Raw genomic sequence first — 20171 nt, 5'->3', positions numbered from 1 at the left:
GACAACATATGCAGAAGATATGCTGGCCCCTGACCCCATCGCTCAGTCTCCAAGAAGGGGGAAGGGGGGATTTTTTAACCCCGGATTTTTTTTAAGGGCGGGGGGGGGGGGGAGGGGGGGGGGGCGGAATGTAGCTCGAGTCCTCCAGACCCCCCGCAGTAAGCGGCTATAACTGGTGTTGAACATTTTTTTTACCAAAAAAAAAACAGAACATGGATACTAACTAGCTGCATCGCACGTCCGCGTATCAGAAATTAAAAAGCGCAGATGGGCGTGTTTCGCTGTAAAAAGTATCAAATATTACTATCGTGTGACGCAATACACTGGTGGCTGGAAAAAAACTCGCGCAGGTTGTTTATTACTGGGTTAGGTGCATTTCTGTGTTGATGGCAGCTCCGTTATCAAATTTACTCCTACTGCTGCTGCTTGTTTATCTGTTTGTGCATACCATATGCCTTTGCTCTTTCTCTGGTCAGCTCATCCACGTGTCCTAGCGATTTAGAAGATTTGTGGAAAACGGGAGAGCGCCCGCAACACGGGCAGTGCATCTCGAAGCGAGAGCATGCGTTTTAATTCAATGGGCATTTCTGTTTTTTCGCTCATGAGCCAATTGAAATTAAACAGTTTTTTACAAGCAATGTTTGAACGCGTCTTAATCGCTACACTTCCTTAATTTATTCTGTTCGTTCGCTGCATGTTGTGAGGGCAGTCTCAGCGAACGCACACACACAAGTGAGGATTTTTTTTCAAATAGCTCAAATCCAGACAAGGACACGAAGTGAAATTTTGTTGTAATAGAACACTCACCCATAGGTCTTACTTTTGCAAAAGCTATGAGAACGAAAGATGCCAAGTAACGCCTAGAGAAAGTTCCCGCAAATCCTCTGTATCATAAAAAAATTAGCCAGATTCTGTTGATGTTAGGATAAAGTAACTCATATCCACTCTTGGGAGCATTCTTTGTCAGCTTGAGCCTCATAAGTCGGATTTTTTCGAGAGTGGTTTTATTTAGTCCTTCCCCAGCGCCACTTTCGCATCGACTGCTAAGGCTATGAAAAGTACGGTGGAAGATCTGAACCGAGATGACGATAACGATGAAGCAAGGATGCGGCTTTGATATGGCTAACATTGAAGCGCTTAGTTAGCGTGCTAGGCAATGATTTTTTCAGTGCATTATTCGAAGCGAAGTGCCTGAGCCAGACAGGAAACGACAATACTTGCCGTTGCCTGGTCGTTCTGCGTCCTGTATGCATTTACCGTTTCGGTAATACTCTTGGATTTAGAATGCTGCTTAGAAGTAAAATGCACTCTAGATCCCATACATTCTAGCTAACTCATTTTCTCGCTGCCGACGTGGGAACACTGGAAAAGAAGGTTGTCACGTCGGTTCCTTGCGGCTGAAGCCGGCTCTTCGCACTTGCTTGTTTTGAAGCACACCAATGCCCCTTACTGCACACTATGAAGACTATTTTATATTTTACTGTATTGACAGCATAATCATTTTTAACCATTATTTGCATTAACAGAGCTTAAAAATAACTGTGGAAATAAAATTTTCTCGACGAAAATGGTTCAGAAACAGAGTTTCACATGGAATGCTTACATGCTGATATTCACAAAATTATTTGCATAATTTTTCATTGCATCATGGTGCAGAGTTGCTCAAACTAGCTTGTAAAGCATATCATATGACAGCTGGGATCGCGGTACGGTTTATGCTGATAACAAACTTTCGCGTTTCTCTCGGTTTGCGTTTAGGTGGATTTGGCTCGTCTGAAAAAAAAAAAAAACTCTTTAAATGTTAAGTCGTTTGCAGCGAGTCAAAGACCTGCTAGGCATCAGGCCTGCGTATTAGCTGTTTATCTTTCTGTACTTGCAGTAATAAGCACGTTTCCAGCGCGTTTTGCACCTTAAGGAAAAGATTGGCCCATAGGGAGAGGGGAGCCAGGGTGTCTTCTAAATATGCGACCCACAGACACTCACAAAATTGTGATAATGATTGAGATTACAGGTCCGGACAAATTTGAAAGTTTCTTTAATGCAGTTAGGATGTTTCGTTCGCTTGCAGCTCGCGTATTTCACGTTTAAAAACTGACACAACGCGGATTGCACACTACTTTGACGCCTGTTTCTGAAAGCTGTAGAGTGAAGTGAGGTCATCATAAGCATCGCTTCTATTGCTTATGAGAATTAAGACTGCGAGAGCTACCGGAGTATTGTAGGCAGCCATTGTTAGAGCTCGCTTATTTTGACATATGCAACAATTCTGGACAAAAACATTTTTGAGCGGGAAACCGTTTTTGAACGCGATTATTTTATATGATGTAAGATTTCACTAGAACAATCAATATATCCGCAGATTCATGATGAAGTTTAGCGCGAAAAACGAGGACAAAGACGGAGTGAAGACACAACACGAGCGCTTTTTCGCAACTAAAACTTTAATGGAAGAACACATAACATATATACCCATATCGTGAAGTAAATCAAAAAGAAGAAACATACATGATATGGTCAAGATAAACCTTAGAGGGCGATACATCTGAAGAGTGCTGAGGGTGCAAAAGGTACATAAAGGGTGCAAAAACAGGAAACTTCATGGTCACAATCACAATCACGAAGGCGAAACCAAAATACCAAAAAAAAAACAAAAAAGGGGGGAAAGGAAAGATATTAATTCCACGTGTGATCCAGGTATGCCAGCTCTTTTTCTGTTAAAGAAATGGACGGTGCGCTTATGCATGAATTTCCCTGTCGCGAAATATAAAAAGCCTCGGTAATTTCGCGCTGGAGGCGTTCTCTATGATGTGACAGAAATTCTGTCACATCATAGAGAACGCCTCCAGCGCGAAATTACCGAGGCTTTTTATATTTCGCGACAGGGAAATTCATGCATAAGCGCACCGTCCATTTCTTTTACAGAAAAAGAGCTGGCATACCTGGATCACACGTGGAATTAATATCTTTCCTTTCCCCCCTTTTTTGTTTTTTTTTGGTATTTTGGTTTCGCCTTCGTGATTGTGATTGTGACCATGAAGTTTCCTGTTTTTGCACCCTTTATGTACCTTTTGCACCCTCAGCACTCTTCAGATGTATCGCCCTCTAAGGTTTATCTTGACCATATCATGTATGTTTCTGCTTTTTGATTTACTTCACGATATGGGTATATATGTTATGTGTTCTTCCATTAAAGTTTTAGTTGCGAAAAAGCGCTCGTGTTGTGTCTTCACTCCTTCTTTGTCCTCGTTTTTGGCGCTAAACTTCATCATGAATAAGATTCAACTCGCCCAACTTTCCACCTTACTATCCGCAGATCACCCGATGGTAGTTTTGCATTTTTTTCTATTATCGTTATTGCTGTCGTCAAAAGCGTTCCAACTGGTTTCTATGGCAGTCTAAACTGTTTGGTGCGATCGATGGAAGCACTTTAAAAGAAAGATTCTGTTACATATCAGAAGAATAGACCATTATATTTAATATTTCAGTAACAGTGTCTTGCCATTTTCGAATTATCAAAATTTTTGTCCCAGTATCTTAGACATGTACCGTATGCTCTCTTTTCGGAACAGTGAAAGTACAAACCATGGGCGTGTGTTTATTTTCTGCATGTGATGCAGGTAATGGATGCCTGGATCCGACAATACGGCAAGGTGTTTGGCTTCTATGAAGGCGAGGTTCCGAAGGTCGTCCTAAGCGACCTCGACGACATCAAAGAATGCTTCGTCAGAGAAACACACGTGTTCCATGACCGAGTGCCCATTATTGTTGATGTGGAGCCCGTCAAAAGCAGTCTCATTGGGCTGAAAGGTACCACGTTCTGAACATTTTAATTTCAATACTTATATTTTGTACCGCTTTCTTGCTTGCTATGCATGATCGTCAAGCAGGAAAAGCGGAAGAAATCTCTGCTGATATCAGGTAATGAGTCGCCGCACGAAGAACTCGATCTCGGGGACTATTTTCTTTTATCGTCAGTAACTTAACAAGATTTATGTATTTATTTATTTATTTATTTATTTACTTATTTATTTATTTACATATACTGCAGCCACGATGGGGCTCTTGCAGCAGTGGGAGGAAGAAAAAAATAAAAAAGAAAAGGCACAGAGGGACAACATATTCAGAAGTGAACATCATTAAAATACAGAACAGTAATTCAACAGACTAATCACAGATTTGCAACAACATTGAAATATGGGTTTGATTACAGGGAGCGTATATCACCGGGTAAAGAATTCCATCGTTCGATAACACGAGGAAAAAAACTAAATTTGAACATATCAGTGCGCGCGTGAACGGGTGTTACATTCAATGGGTGGTAGCTCCTTGTAGATGAAGATGCTGAAAAATGCAAATACTCAGACAATGAAGGAAAGCGGGATAAATTAACAATACCATGAAAATATTTTAAACACTCATTGTCGCGGCGGGTACAAAGGAGGGAAGGGCCTATGGCAGGAAGAGTGGATGAAGGTGAAAAATTTCTGTCATACCGTCGGCAAATAAACCATACTGCTTTCCTTTGGACGGATTCCAGCTTACTGATATCGGACTGTTTATGGGGATCCCAGATTATTGACCCATACTCCAAAAGTGGACGAATTAAAGCTTTGTATGTTACCAGTTTAGTTTCTTGGGGGGCAACACAAAGTGTACGTTTTAGATAACCTAGCCTCCGCATTGCATTATTGGATATTGTGTTAATATGCTTTGACCAGGACAAGTTAGAAGAAAAAAGAAGACCTAAATATTTGTACTCGGACACTTGATTCAGAGAGTTATCTTTGAATGAATAGGTGTAAGAAGATGGTATTGTGCGATTAGAGAATGACATGTATACAGATTTACGAAAGTTTATTTGCATTTGCCATGTTTCCCGCCATGAGCAGAATGACACGAATGACTGATTTAGTGTCGTGTGATTCTCAGGGGTGTTAATTGAACTGTATATCACACAATCGTCTGCATACAACCGAATTTTCGAAATAATATTTTCTGGCAAATCATTAATGTATAATAAGAATAACAGCGGCCCGAGCACGGATCCTTGTGGTACACCGGATGATACATTGAGAGTTTCAGATGAACAGGAGTTGAAAGAAACATACTGTGTACGATTAGAAAGAAAGCTTGATATGCAGTCTACCAGTAACGGGTTTTTGAGTATTGCATTAAGTTTACAAGGAAGTTTGCTGTGGAGAACGGTGTCGAAAGCTTTAGATAGGTCGATAAATAAAGCGACGATTTGTGAGCCCGTGTCGAGGGAACTAGCAATGTCGTGCGTGAATTCTACAAGTTGTGAAATGGTACTGAGCCCGCGCCGAAACCCATGCTGAAATTTGCACAAGATATTGTTAGCTTCAAGAAATTCTGAAATGTGCTTATGAATGATATGTTCTAGTAATTTGCATGAGTGCGAATTTAACGAAATGGGGCGATAGTTGGACAAGATTTGGGTGCTGCCAGCTTTAAACAGGGGAATAACTTTTAAGAGGGTTTCAAATTGGGCTAGTTGGTAGTTAACATGGTCAAACATAATTGCGCTTTTGGAAAGACGGGACAAAACAGGGACGACACAAACTCTCGTGCCCAATAATGACTTTTGAATAATAACTTTTCAATAACTTTTCAATAACAACTCGTGAATAACTTTTGCAAGCTTCCAGGCTACGGAGACGGTTGCGGATGATAGCGATTTCTAGAAGATGGTAGTCAAATAACGGCTGGTCCAAAGGGAGTAACGATGCAGAAATACATTAGGGATATCATCAGGACCACTACTTTTTTCACATTTATGTTCAGAATGAGGAAGTTCAGAACACCTTCGACGCTTATTGAAATATCATCGACAGAACGTTGAGAGTTGCTAGGAAAAGTAATCATTTCAAGGTTATCTCTTGTAAATACCGACTGAAAATATGTGTTGAAACTAGTAGCTATAGCTGACGAGTCACAGACCGGCTTATCATCAATAATGAAGGTATTGGGACTAGTGCTCTGTGGCAATATGGATGCCCAAAATTTGCGGGGATTGTGTTTCATTAATTGCGGCAAGGAATTTCTGTAGTAAAAATCTTTTCCCGAGTGAACTTTGGCACGGAGTTCTTCTTTAGCGTCGCTGAACTGTTGCAAAAGTGCAGGGTTACCATTGCGCTTGGAAACGCGTAGTCTGGCAACACGGCGAGAAAGATGCAGTATGTCTCTTGTTATCCAGGGCGTACTGGGGTTTTGCTTTTTAGTTTTTAATAGAACGAAACGTTGAATACAGACCTTCACAATGTTTTCGAAAAATGTTACTAAAGAATTCATGTCACATGATATGCTAAGGTGCTGAAACTGTTCAAATGCGTCACTTAATAAACCCAGGATAGCCACGTCGTCTGCTCTACTGAAATCCGTAAATGTTATGAATAAGTTAGTTTAGAGCAAGGAATAGAACATGGTATCGAAACAAGAACAGCGTTGTGATATCCCCTCGACGACTTCGCATGTAAAATTCGTTGCGAAAAGAGAAAGCTTAAAAACACCAGATCCAGTATTGCCGAAGACCTCGTGGACTTATCAACTATCTGTTTTAACCCAAATGACAAAGAAAAGTTGACAAGTTCATTACTGATTGCAATGTCGTGACCAGTAATGGATAATGTATGCCATTGAATTCCGGGAAGATTGAAGTCTCCTAGGAGAATTATATTTGGATTGCTGGTATGATGAGAATGCAAGAAGTTACTTAAAGAATGCATGTGGTCTAAAGAAGTGCCTGGTGGTCGATACACCGCACCAATAACAAATGATTTGTTACCTACGTAGAGTTTGCACCAAGTTGACTCTATTTCAACAGGGACCGAAATTTCAACAAATTTCAGACTAGACGTAATGAAGAGAGCGACACCGCCTCCTTTCCCATGCTGCCTGTCTGCCCTAATTACAAGAAAACCTGGAGGAGTTATTTCAGAGTCAATTATACCATCATGTAGCCACGTTTCGGTGACCGCAATGACATCAGGCGAATGAGTGAGGATTAAAGAGATAAAATTTGGCAGCTTGTTTACTAAACTTCTGGCATTAATGTTCAGAACACGAAGGTTGGCGGCGGTGTCCCGTCAGTCAGAGTTTGCGGGTGGCTTGGCAGCAGTAGCATTAGCAGCAGCAGTGTCCGGGGGCATTGATTTCGAATCATTGACCAAACTTTTCTCAACATCATCCCAGTTGTACCGCACGTTATCAATAAACACGTCGTCATAACGCAAATGAACCTTCGAGCCACTGTCACGATAAAATTGCGTTGCATCCCATATTTTTTTTCCGGATCAATCGAACGTGAGCATAGAAATCCTCCGATAAGCTAATGCCTGAATTTTTGAGCCTACGAGCATTTTTAACGCTTGAGTTTTTTCCCGAAAGTCAAGTAGCTTAACGATGACAGGACGAGGGCGCCCTTCCTGCTTTCTACCTAGCCGATGATACCTTTCTATTTTAGGACAGTCCAACTGAAAGTATCGATGAATACCTTAGTCACCGCAATGAACAGAACTTTGTTAGTTCTTCATCTTCTTCAGCAAGACCGTGAAATATATGACTGTTTCTGCGAGAACGGTTTTCCAGCTCATCATTTCTTGAAACAAGCTTGCTAACAACCTCATACAACGAATTCAACTGGTGTTGCACGGTCCCGTCGCTTGCGTCGCCGTTCGAGGTTGGCGGGTTTGACTCAAGAGCAGAGATTCGTGATTCAAGTGCCTTAAAACGAGAGTTCACTCTGCTGGAAACGTTTTATATCTGCAATATCTTCGGCCATTTTTCTCTGGCCCGCAAGCAATTCGGCAAGCATTTTATTAATAGCTGGCTGATTGGAAGTGCAGCAAGCGTCATCAGTGCTTGCTACTTGAACATTAACGGAAGAAGATGTAGAACGTGTGCCTGGATTTGAACCAGGATTGCTCTGAGAGGGTCCAGGATTAGTTTCCACATCTCCGCTTAAGAGAACACTAGCAGTGCAGTAAACAAGCTGTGAATACAACGATACGGACACATAACGAAAACCGCGATTGTGTAGGCGAGGAAACAGCATCAAAAATCTATCAGAGCGGACGCACCGTACGTTTTCAAGAAAACGTACCTTCGTGAAGAATAAAAAGCGGATCAGCATGCTGCCGCTTTCGCTGTCTCCTAGCCCACTGGCAGTCTGCTGTGTTGGCATTGCTTTTATATGATCCGTGGGTGACGTCACAGAACTTGGCTTTAAGATTACCGGTAGATCGAAGATGACATCGTCGAAGGGAGATTCTCGCCCAGGTTGCGCAGTGGAGGGAACACCCATGCGGTCTTTTACTGGAAAGGTAGGGCAGTCCACGCTCGCACAGAGGTCATCCACGTGTAGGATTGGTGATGGCGATGGAGCTGAAGTCCGCAGCGCAAGGAAACAAGGCGCCGCTGTAGTCCCGACGAAGGCACCAGCGAGGCAGGCGCAGAACTGCGTGAAGAATAAGAAGCGGATCAGCATGCTGCCGCTTTCGCTGTCTCCTAGCCCACTGGCAGTCTCCTGTGTTGGCATTGCTTTTATACGATCCGTTGGTGACGTCACAGAACTTGGCTTCAAGATGACCAGTAGATCGAAGATGACATCGTCGAAGGGAGATGCTCGGCCAGGTTGCGCAGTGGAGAGAACACCCGTGCTGTCTTTTACAGGAAAGGTAGGGCAGTCCAAGCTCGCACAGAGGTCATCCACGTGTAGGATTGGTGATGGCGATGGAGCTGAAGTCCGCAGCGCAAGGAAACAAGGCGCCGCTGTAGTCCCGACGAAGGCACCAGCGAGGCAGGCGCAGAACTGCGTGGAGAATAAGAAGCGGATCAGCATGCTGCCGCTTTCGCTGTCTCCTAGCCCACTGGCAGTCTGCTGTGTTGGCATTGCTTTTATACGATCCGTTGGTGACGTCACAGAACTTGGCTTTAAGATTACCGGTAGATCGAAGATGACATCGTCGAAGGGAGATTCTCGGCCAGGTTGCGCAGTGGAGGGAACACCCATGCGTTCTTTTACTGGAAAGGTAGGGCAGTCCACGCTCGCACAGAGGTCATCCACGTGTAGGATTGGTGATGGCGATGGAGCTGAAGTCCGTAGCGCAAGGAAACAAGGCGCCGCTGTAGTCCCGACGAAGGCACCAGCGAGGCAGGCGCAGAACTGCGTGAAGAATAAGAAGCGGATCAGCATGCTGCCGCTTTCGCTGTCTCCTAGCCCACTGGCAGTCTCCTGTGTTGGCATTGCTTTTATACGATCCGTTGGTGACGTCACAGAACTTGGCTTCAAGATGACCAGTAGATCGAAGATGACATCGTCGAAGGGAGATGCTCGGCCAGGTTGCGCAGTGGAGAGAACACCCGTGCTGTCTTTTACAGGAAAGGTAGGGCAGTCCAAGCTCGCACAGAGGTCATCCACGTGTAGGATTGGTGATGGCGATGGAGCTGAAGTCCGCAGCGCAAGGAAACAAGGCGCCGCTGTAGTCCCGACGAAGGCACCAGCGAGGCAGGCGCAGAACTGCGTGAAGAATAAGAAGCGGATCAGCATGCTGCCGCTTTCGCTGTCTCCTAGCCCACTGGCAGTCTGCTGTGTTGGCATTGCTTTTACACGATCCGTGGGTGACGTCACAGAACTTGGCTTTAAGATTACCGGTAGATCGAAGATGACATCGTCGAAGGGAGATTCTCGCCCAGGTTGCGCAGTGGAGGGAACACCCATGCGGTCTTTTACTGGAAAGGTAGGGCAGTCCACGCTCGCACAGAGGTCATCCACGTGTAGGATTGGTGATGGCGATGGAGCTGAAGTCCGCAGCGCAAGGAAACAAGGCGCCGCTGCAGTCCCGACGAAGGCACCAGCGAGGCAGGCGCAGAACTGCGTGAAGAATAAGAAGCGGATCAGCATGCTGCCGCTTTCGCTGTCTCCTAGCCCACTGGCAGTCTGCTGTGTTGGCATTGCTTTTATACGATCCGTTGGTGACGTCACAGAACTTGGCTTCAAGATGACCAGTAGATCGAAGATGACATCGTCGAAGGGAGATGCTCGGCCAGGTTGCGCAGTGGAGAGAACACCGGTGCTGTCTTTTACAGGAAAGTTAGGGCAGTCCAAGCTCGCACAGAGGTCATCCACGTGTAGGATTGGTGATGGCGATGGAGCTGAAGTCCGTAGCGCAAGGAAACAAGGCGCCGCTGTAGTCCCGACGAAGGCACCAGCGAGGCAGGCGCAGAACTGCGTGCAGAATAAGAAGCGGATCAGCATGCTGCCGCTTTCGCTGTCTCCTAGCCCACTGGCAGTCTGCTGTGTTGGCATTGCTTTTATACGATCCGTGGGTGACGTCACAGAACTTGGCTTTAAGATTACCGGTAGATCGAAGATGACATCGTCGAAGGGAGATTCTCGGCCAGGTTGCGCAGTGGAGAGAACACCCGTGCGGTCTTTTACTGGAAAGGTAGGGCAGTCCACGCTCGCACAGAGGTCATCCACGTGTAGGATTGGTGATGGCGATGGAGCTGAAGTCCGCAGCGCAAGGAAACAAGGCGCCGCTGTAGTCCCGACGAAGGCACCAGCGAGGCAGGCGCAGAACTGCGTGAAGAATAAGAAGCGGATCAGCATGCTGCCGCTTTCGCTGTCTCCTAGCCCACTGGCAGTCTGCTGTGTTGGCATTGCTTTTATACGATCCGTTGGTGACGTCACAGAACTTGGCTTTAAGATTACCGGTAGATAGAAGATGACATCGTCGAAGGGAGATGCTCGGCCAGGTTGCGCAGTGGAGGGAACACCCGTGCGGTCTTTTACTGGAAAGGTAGGGCAGTCCACGCTCGCACAGAGGTCATCCACGTGTAGGATTGGTGATGGCGATGGAGCTGAAGTCCGTAGCGCAAGGAAACAAGGCGCCGCTATAGTCCCTACGGAGGCACCAGCGAGGCAGGCGCAGAACTGCGTGAAGAATAAGAAGCGGATCAGCATGCTGCCGCTTTCGCTGTCTCCTAGCCCACTCCTAGAGCCAGCGCCAGATAACTGGCCTTTATTTTTAAAGTCGCCTTTGCAGGTGATTATTTCCGCATATCATTAGTGAAATCAGATTGTCTACTGCGGAATGTATGCCTTTCCATTTGTTTCAGTTTTGTTCTGCGCAAGGTTTGGCCGGCTAACTTCCTGCACGGTGGCTTTCACAAATAGCCCGCTCTAAATGTTCCCAATGAGAACAAGCTTGTAGAGGGCTGTGTGCAAATCGAGCTAGGTTCTGTTCAATAGTACGCCCAAAGCAGTGTGGAAGCTCCACAAGCTTTGCTTCTGCAAGAACCTATCACTCCGGCATGCCTTGTTGAGGAACGTCACGAAAATCCGTTTAAACCACTCCAAGGAATTCGGTATGCAGTACTTTACCTCAGTGAAAAATAAATCCTGGCTTTCTGAAGATTGTAGCGGGTTTTTGTATCAGTGAGATGTATGGAGGGCAAGATGGTTTAGCGGTTTTTCCTTGAAGAGGAGGGAAGCCAGATTTGCTCATTTCCGGCGGCAATAGACAGGCCAGCTTTTGCCTGGCCGCTAACGTGTTGCCTCTAATGCTTGCCTCTAAGCATTTGCTGTTCGTCGGAACTGTGTGCATTGGCTATAAAAGTATATTTCGTCCAAGGTTAATATAACCTTGATTTCGCCATAGCTGTTCATTTTCATCGCTGCCTTCCTTTGAACAAACAAGATGATGGTAAGGAGTGGCGTGCAAGGTTGTGGCTAGCGCTTCCTAAACACCGAATAAAAATATTTCCGGGAAGTAATTATTGCCGATTTCTAAGAAATCTAAGAACTGAAATTTTCTAGCTTTTTGTCTAAAGTGCTGCGTTATTCATTGTTCGGGTGAGAAAAGGGGTCGAAAATAGATATATTTTGGTCAATTAAAGAAAATTTCGCTTATGACATGAAAAATCACTGCCCAGCGGGGGGGGGGGGGGGGGGGCTAGCGCAAGGCAAAGGCAGTAAAAGTCAACAACTTGACTTGTATTTGCCGTGCACTTGTCCTTTGCATTTTGCGCTGTTTTTCTTCCGAAATGAACAGTGAGTAACGCGCCCGAACGTCCGTTCTACGGTGTCATTGATTAATTTTATGCAATAAAGGCCTTCACTGGCAGCGACAAGGAATACTTAGCTCTCGGATAAAAGGAGTTTTCTTTTTTGATAGAACAGCCGTATCGGCGCTCGTTCCTGAACACGTTCAATTTTGAAGTTGCTCTGAAATTCCGCGTTTCTTTCTCCGGCAGGTGACGAGTGGAAGAGGGTGCGCACCGTGCTCAGCCCGAGCTTCAGCAGCGCCAAAATGAAGCTGATGTGGCACACGATGGACGCCTGCGCAATCACGACGGTGGATGTGATCTCGGAACACCTTTGTGCCGGGCGCGCCGTCGTTAACGTCACTGCACTGTCCCAGGCATTTTCTATGGACGTCATCACCAAATGCGCCCTCGCTTGGCAGGTGAGGCGGCAATCTCTCGTCTATAAAAGGAGAAAAGGGAGGAATAACAAATCTTAGGTTTGGCTTGAGGGTTTATGTTGGCCACCGTCTCACAATATGAATGAGCATTGGCCACGCCAATTGGCAGACACATTCTGTCCACATTAGGCATAACGTACGAACGACAAGGCGGACCAACAACTGACCTGCCCAAACATATACGCCAGCTTCTGGTCATTCCTCCAATACCTCGGAACATGCACCCAAGTTTCCACGCTGAACGTCGTGCAGAGAGAGCCAAATTGTTGGGCAAACGCTTTCTTAATGATACTTCTGTGGTATATGCACATGCAGCAGATTCCTCGGCTGACAAGATGGTAGCTGTGGTCACCACGGAACGTGGTACACTTATAACTGTAGGCACTATACGCACTATACGCACTCAGCACACACATGTTGGAGAAGAAACAGCCATTGCTCTAGCCATGCATTGCGGGATCCTCGGAAGAAACCATTGTCAGCGACTCAAAATTGGCGATACGTAACTACACGCCGGGAAGATTTTCCCCACAAGCAGCGGATTCTGCAAAATTATGAGCCCACACGGCACATTCGCCTAATCTGGTCGCCTGCTCATGCCTCCCTTGCTGGTAATGAGGCGGCTCATAACCTAGCTCGAGAACTGACCCGCCGAGCTGGGTCGTGCAGCCCGCCCAGCCTATTCTCCGGTAAGGACAGGTTCTTTTCGTACAGAGAAATCCTGCAGCGCTACAGGCTTGCAAGGCTCAGATTCCCCTCAGCAGATAAAATTTTCCCCAAACAGGCAAAACCTGGCGTAAACTTCAAAATACCACCTATCCAAATCCCCAATTGTGTAGCTTCTATTCGGAAGGACTCAGGCAAATGCAAAAATTGTGATAGTAAAGCCGATCTAAATAATATGATCTGGAACTGCCCGCAGTCCCTACCCGCGAGTCAGTTCATTACCGACTCTAATCATTGGGAGGCTCTAATGCTCAGCCCCTACCCGAGGACACAGATCAAGCTCCTCCAGCTGGCTGAAGAAGCCGCCCCTGCCCATGGGATAGCGGCCGTCGTCTAAGCGAGGGGCGACTTCGGGTCGCTCCTCTACATCCGCTGGAATTAAAGTTTCACCACCACATGTGATAATGAATCAACCCGTGTCGAGATACCTGCCTGAATGCATTTTCGGTTAGCTTCTTAGTGCGGCGAATACATCTGTTTAGTACAGATGACACGAATTACTCCATGAGTTATGTTTAACGCTCAAGGAGCGGTGTTGTGTGTGCACCTCCTTGTTCTTGTCCTGTGTCTGTTTCGCTGGTTCCACCTTTGCGCATTATGAATCAATTAGCCCAGCAGTTTACTCTATTGAACCCTTCAGCAGACTATTCAGAAACACTTCAGTATGGGCCTTTGCCTGAGCCCATACAACTTCCGCTGAAATTCCCCTATCTGGCTCAAAATTCACTCATGCAAACGTTAGCAGGTCGGGTTAAACGAGCGTCTGGTCGAGCTGGGTCAGCGACAGAAAAGAGTACGTTGATGCAGGCCGACCCGCTAGGAAGATACCGCACATATCGGCGCTGTCGAGTCAGGGTCGGATTATTGGGAGGAGGGAAGAATAAGAACCTGCTTTGCGTCGGCGCATTCGCGGCTCCGATATTAGCGGCGGCGGCTGCGATCTTGGGCGCTGCCTTCGCTCGCTCGAACTGGACTGCTCAACGCTGGGCGTCGCTGCTGTCGCGCCTGCCTTGACTCGCTGAGATCGAGTTCATGTAAACGCGCAATCGTCAAGCCGGGATGACTCTGCTCAGCCCGACGCCTGACTCGGCCCAGTCCTACCGTGCTCGAATAAGCGTACCTAGTTTAATGCCATTTCAAGTTTATTGTTTCCAAATACTCCTGTAGCATGAATGAGGTAGGTGACGTTCTCGAATTTTTTTTATGCAAGCATTTCTGCATGTCTGTGTTCACGAGTTTTCTATGTAGCACGTCGCATTGCAGAATAGCGCCCATAATATTTTTTACTCGATCAATGCGGTGACTGAGACCATATTAAGAAAAATATAGAAGGCTCTTTGCAATTTGGTCAAGATCTGATGCTCCAGCCATAATAACGTGGATCATCTGTCATGACCTGCCCCACAGCCACGACGTTGATAGACAGCATGTATCGCACGCCACTGCCGACATTAACTGAGATCAAGGGGTGCCTTCCTACTCAGGTTAAACGCTATTTTCAAAAAATAGCCGCCTGCTAATTCTGTGTCATGTTATTGTGAAATCAGCTTTGGTCATGCATTGTTTCACTTTCAGTTCCTTCCTAGCTTATAAGATGAGAGTAAATGCGCAGAGAATCAACGCGCTTTTATGCCTTTATTTTGTAACTTATCGTCCGGCCTCTATCAAAGACATAGAAGCGTGATTTCTTCATGATTCTTATCATTTAGTACCAGATCTTTAGGAAATGTGGTCTCCGTCCCATACAAAGTTTCAGTAACTTATTGAACGAAACGTGAATATTTTGTGTGTATATTAAAGCACCGTTAATTTCCCTCCTCCATCACTCGTGTACGTTGTGAATTCCATTTTTTTGTGGCGAAAAAAAAAACACTTATTTTGCTTCATTGTTGTCACTAAAATTGCAGGTTGAATGCCAGCGAAATGCTGAAGATCCTGTTATGAAACGCCTCCAGAAGATATTACTCGAAGTTGACGAACGACTCATGGCAACCGCAGTGGCCCTTCCGGTGCTTCGAAAGGTCTACGCTTGGGCCTTTTCCTTTCTGAGTTACGGAAAACTCTTTCTGCATATAATGGACAACCTTCGCAGAGTCATCAGTATGCGCACTACAGAGATGAAAGGGAGGCCGCGAAGCACTGTGGACATGCTTCAGCTGATGCTGGACGCTAAAAATGAGGCAGATGACGGAACCAGTGGCAAGGCTGAGATCACAGAGAGGCACTTAGTTGCAAATTGCTTCCTTTTTCTTGCAGCAGGCTTCGAGACCACAGCCACGGCGCTCTCTTTTGTTCTATACGAGTTGGCCAGGCACCCTGAAGAGCAGGACAGGGTGTTCGAAGAGGTGACAACCCAGCTTTCAGAAAATTCCGGGAAGCTAGGCTATGACGACGTGCAGAAGCTCAGGCGACTGGGCATGGTGATCAGCGAGTGTCTGAGACTGTACCCTCCCCTCGTGCTGTTCACAGCGAGAGTATGCGGGAGGGACATTAAGCTAGGAGGTTACACCGTGCCGGCCGGTGCACATGTCATACTTCCCACGTGGCACATTCATCACAGGCCGGATTTGTGGCCCGAACCGTACTGCTTCCTCCCGGACCGATTTATACCCGACAGAAAGCAGGGGGAGCGGCGGCATCCGGCGGCCTATGTCCCGTTTGGCCTGGGAGCTCGCGAGTGCATGGGACGGCGGTTCGCCCTTCTTGAGATGAAGACAGTGCTCGCGAAATTGGTCGGCTCATTCGTTTTCAGCGTCTGTGAGGAGACGGATGACCCGATGGAGCTGATTGTGCCAGCGGTCACGGTGAATCCCGCGAGGAAGATAAAACTGCGAGTGGCTCGAAGGGATGCTTAGTGCACCTTACGCGCTTTCCCTGCGTACGCCTAGGAAACATATTTTGAGTCGTGCTTTGGAACTGGTGGTGGAACTGCGACTTCCACCACATCGTTTTCCAGGAGAAGACGTCGCTGTGCCCGAAAATTCATTTTTCCGTTTTATTGTGTGCATGTATGCTCCCTTGCAGGAGTCTGATGGTGTAAGCTGCCATATAGGAGTCTGAAAAGCACGCGCAGGCTGTGTCATAGCGCCATCTAATCATGGCCTCGCAGAACCCAGCGGCGGTCCCAGAGATTGGTTTTAGTGGGGGCGGACGGACTTCCGTATATCGAAGAAATAAAAAATAAAAGCAATTTTTATTTACATTTTATTTATACAACAAATTTTGTGTTTTTCCTGTTGGAAAATAAATGGCGAACGATATAGATGTTATACCATAACTCTTGCCTTGAGTGTTAACGGTTACGTGAGCAATATTCATTTCGATGCCCTGCTGCTTGCGATCTTCTCCTTCAAATGGTTCACCTCATAAGTAACAAAATTCCTAATTCTTCATGCTGATTTGTATCTTTCCTCTAATTTCTCTTCCGCACGCTCTGCACAGAGGAGGGCTCCGTGCTCCTTTGTTGGGCATAGGCGCTTTAGCAGTGGCCTGTATACTGCGCTCTGACTGTGTAACTGTGTCTTTGACTGTGTTGTGACTTTGGTTTTGTCTTGTTTTGCTTTGATTATGGTTTTACTTCTCTGATTTCTTTGTCACTCGGTGCTTTGCTTTGACTGTTACTGTGACCATGAGTATATTTTGACTTTGATTTTCTTATTATTTATTTTGCGGACTACACGCTGTGCTCTGGCTGTCTGGCTCTGACTGTAACTTTGACTGTGATGTGCCTTTTGTTTCTTTTTTCTTTTCAGTTTTTATTTTTTTACTGCTCTCTTTTCCTCTTTAAATTATTTTTTTCCTTTGGAGCATTCACTTCTTTTTCATTTATCTTGAAGTGGCGTTAAACCTGTCGAAGCGTTGCTGGTCCGGCCATCCTCTCTCTTTCTTTTAAGTTTTTTACCTTTTCTGAGAGGAGCAATAAAAGGATAAAAGGTCGTCGAATGAGATATTCCGCCACGGTGGGTCCAGCAAGGTCAAAGCACCTGCCCGGGTATTTCACGAGCGCGTTTGGCGGCTTTCATTACTCAGTTCGGGGAAGGGGCTTTGTTCTGCCCTTGGTCCCCTCAGACAAGGCGGCTGGTCGGCGCGTCTTGTGAAGCCAACAGAAGGGATGGTCTCTACACTGGCATCGCTAGGTCTCATGGTGGGATAGGTGGTAATGGTTCATTTTACAAAAAAAAATGGAAAAGGTGAGGGAAAATATTGTTACCGGCCGCGGCCATTGCTATTTAATATCTTAGACACGCGAGCTGCAGCCGGCAGAGGTGAAAGGGAAAGGGAGGATAGCTAGGAGAGGTTTAGAGGGGAGCGATAGCAAGAAAGCACAGGGAAGAGTTTTGTACACTATTTATAAAATACAAAAAGTAATGAAGTTCGCGTCGCTCGCGCGCAATTGTCCAGGCTCTGTTCGAAAATAAGAGCGCGCGAGCGGCCACTGTGCACAATAATTTACAGAAAACGACAGATAGTACGTAGCGTCCTGTCTCGGACTAATCGCGCGCGCGGCACACTGCCTGAGCGGCCGGGGTGGGGCGCCTGGCCACGTACCGTCCGAGGTAGCACCCACGGAGCATTCATGTCAAGCGTGCACTAGTGCACTATCTGACAAAGAGCAAGCGGGAAGTCAAGCCCGCCTAATCGCCCACGGTGGGATAAAGACATGAATCGGTGGCTCCCTTCCGCCCCGACGAGGTCGCTGGCCACCCCAACCGCAGCTGAATGGCACCCCCACAGCCGCCGTTGTCGGCGCGCCGGCGCTAAGGCAAGACAACGACGGGGGCACGGCAGGACCCTGATACTTCGATAATAACTACTAATTTTACTCGTATAACCTGTAGAATGTAGAACTGTGTGAAATAAGAAAGGCGCTAACACGGTGTACGTACAAAGTAGGGGACTACTTGACTCATCACAGACGCAAAAGCTTTCCAGTTCTACGCCAAAAATCACATGTCACCTGTGAGAGCCGGAAAACGGACGTTCGGGAAGATGTGCAAAAGATTTGGGGGGGAAGGGGCGACCCCCCCCCCCCCCCCCCCAGGACTGCCACTGGCAGAACCGCGTGCTCTGACCCTGTTCTGACTTCCTTGAAGCGTACCGAACTGGGCAGACGCGCTTTTCTTACCAGTAACTCTGCTCGTTAATCAAGCTGAAAACATACTTAGAATGGTTTGAGTTGATCCAGGTATAGCATCCGAAAAGAGTTTCGTGTCTTTAACACTGTACATGTGTCAAGGTCACAGATGCTGTCGGTGATGCAGGCCACTTTTGTTTTACACTATTCTAAGACTGTTCGGTTCGATCCGCAACTATTTCCAAACTGCTGCTAAACCACGAGCAAGCAAAACGTTATATGGAGGCATAATGCCGAAGATGCTGAACTGACTGAATAAACTATAAGCTGGAAAGTAGCACCTGGCGAGTCGTCGTTGTAGTCTATGGGATTCGGCACGGGCCATAGCAGATATTTTAGGAATGTGTTTGTGAGTCAGCTTAAAACAAAATCAAAGAAAACAGACAGCCCTCCAAATGTACGTTTTAGGTTTTATGAGACATTTTATGAAGGACGCCGCAATGCAGTGCTCCAAGTATTTTCGACCACTTGAGGTTCTTTAACGCGGACTGACATCGCACAGTATGCCGAGGGCCTCTATCATTTCTACCCCATCCCTACGCAATCGCCGCTGTCGGGATCGAACCTCTCTAGATTATAAGCGGTGGAAAAGCATACAGTGAATTTCAACGAAAGCATTTCACGCTCATCTAATTAAAATTGGCAAGATGCTTACCACTGTGTAAAGTGAGATTCAGCGACAGCTGTTAAGATGTGTGTGTCTGTGTGCGCGCGTACGCATGCACGCACACGCACGCATACACGCACTCACACAAACGCACGCACGCACACACACACAGTCTTTAAGGGATAAAATATTCACTAATCAACTCCACAATTACAAAACTCCATTCTTCTTGGTTGCTGTTGGCTCATCTGATATATATAACGATCCACTTACTGCCCTTGTCTTGTTTGCTATATATATATATATATATATATATATATATATATATATATATATATATATATATATATATATTGTTAGGAAACCAAGGAACACAGGGGATTTTTTATATTTATTTATTTAGTGGTGGTTGATCAATGAAGAATATTACTGAATATGTTATCGCTTAAAGATAATTGATTGCAAAAGCAGAAGAAAAAACAACCACATGCCGCCGGTGGGAACCGAACCCACGACCCCTGGAGGTCGTAGGCTCGGTTCCATACTCTGCCTCCTTCTTGCAAGGTAATCACCACCCGGATGGTTCCAGTGACATCCACTCTCCTCTTGCGCTTTACAGTCTCGCGATAGCTCCCTCTGTGGTGTTCGTGAGTTTCGGTTTGAAGTGTGGAGTGCGCGAGTTTCGGTTTCAGCACCGCAAGAACCCACCGCCAGAGATCCCAGCGGCAGCGCATGCGCCGAGAGCACAGCCTTCTCTCCTGTAACTTACGCATGTATCCTCTCAGTGTGTCTCCAATAAAGGAACGTATCAGAAGCATGTAACACTGGCAACGAGGGAAGCGGAAACCCACTGAAGAAACGGGTGGAGTCAACTGGCGATGGCATCCTTGCAAGCCTCCATCGAGCCTTTCTCGGGGAAGTCCTGGACATCATGGATCCAATGCCTTAGATTTTACTTCGTGGCAAATTCCATCACAGACGACGAAAAAAAAGCGAGCCTTGCTCCTGACTCTCTGCGGACCGGAAACATTCGAAACCGTCCGCGCACTGGTCGCACCTAAGAGCCCAGGAGAAGTGCCATACGACGAGATCGTCCAAACCTTGGCTACGCATTATGACCCACGCCCATCCGAGCTCTACTGTCGCTGCAAATTCCAGAGACGGCACCAACAACCACGCGAGTCCATTGCTGGTTACGTTG

The 20171-nt window shown here is 46.4% G+C and overlaps 1 protein-coding gene across 8 annotated transcripts in view; it reads left to right on the top strand.

Annotated features, from left to right (window-relative positions):
• The window catches only part of LOC149357525 (cytochrome P450 3A12-like), a 47630-nt gene extending 30465 nt beyond the window's left edge, over positions 1-17165 (top strand). For 5 of the 8 annotated variants that reach the window (XM_089577935.1, XM_089577934.1, XM_089577936.1 and 2 more), the window contains 3 exons: positions 3618-3807; positions 12274-12485; positions 15137-17165. In XM_089577935.1, the coding sequence (XP_089434061.1) occupies positions 3618-3807; positions 12274-12485; positions 15137-16084 (1350 nt within the window). In that variant the 3' untranslated portion in view covers positions 16085-17165. The remainder of the gene's footprint in view (positions 1-3617; positions 3808-12273; positions 12486-15136) is intronic. The other 3 variants (XM_089577940.1, XM_089577937.1, XM_089577938.1) reach the window with 1 other exon arrangement.
• The last annotated feature ends 3006 nt before the right edge of the window (positions 17166-20171 follow it).

The sequence above is a fragment of the Amblyomma mixtum genome, chromosome 3, assembly GCF_055824585.1.
Source record: "Amblyomma mixtum isolate Tamu chromosome 3, ASM5582458v1, whole genome shotgun sequence".
NCBI classification, from domain to species: Eukaryota; Metazoa; Arthropoda; class Arachnida; order Ixodida; family Ixodidae; genus Amblyomma; species Amblyomma mixtum.
The sequence above is the reverse complement of the archived record's forward strand: the minus strand, read 5'-3'. Positions and strand labels throughout refer to the sequence as shown.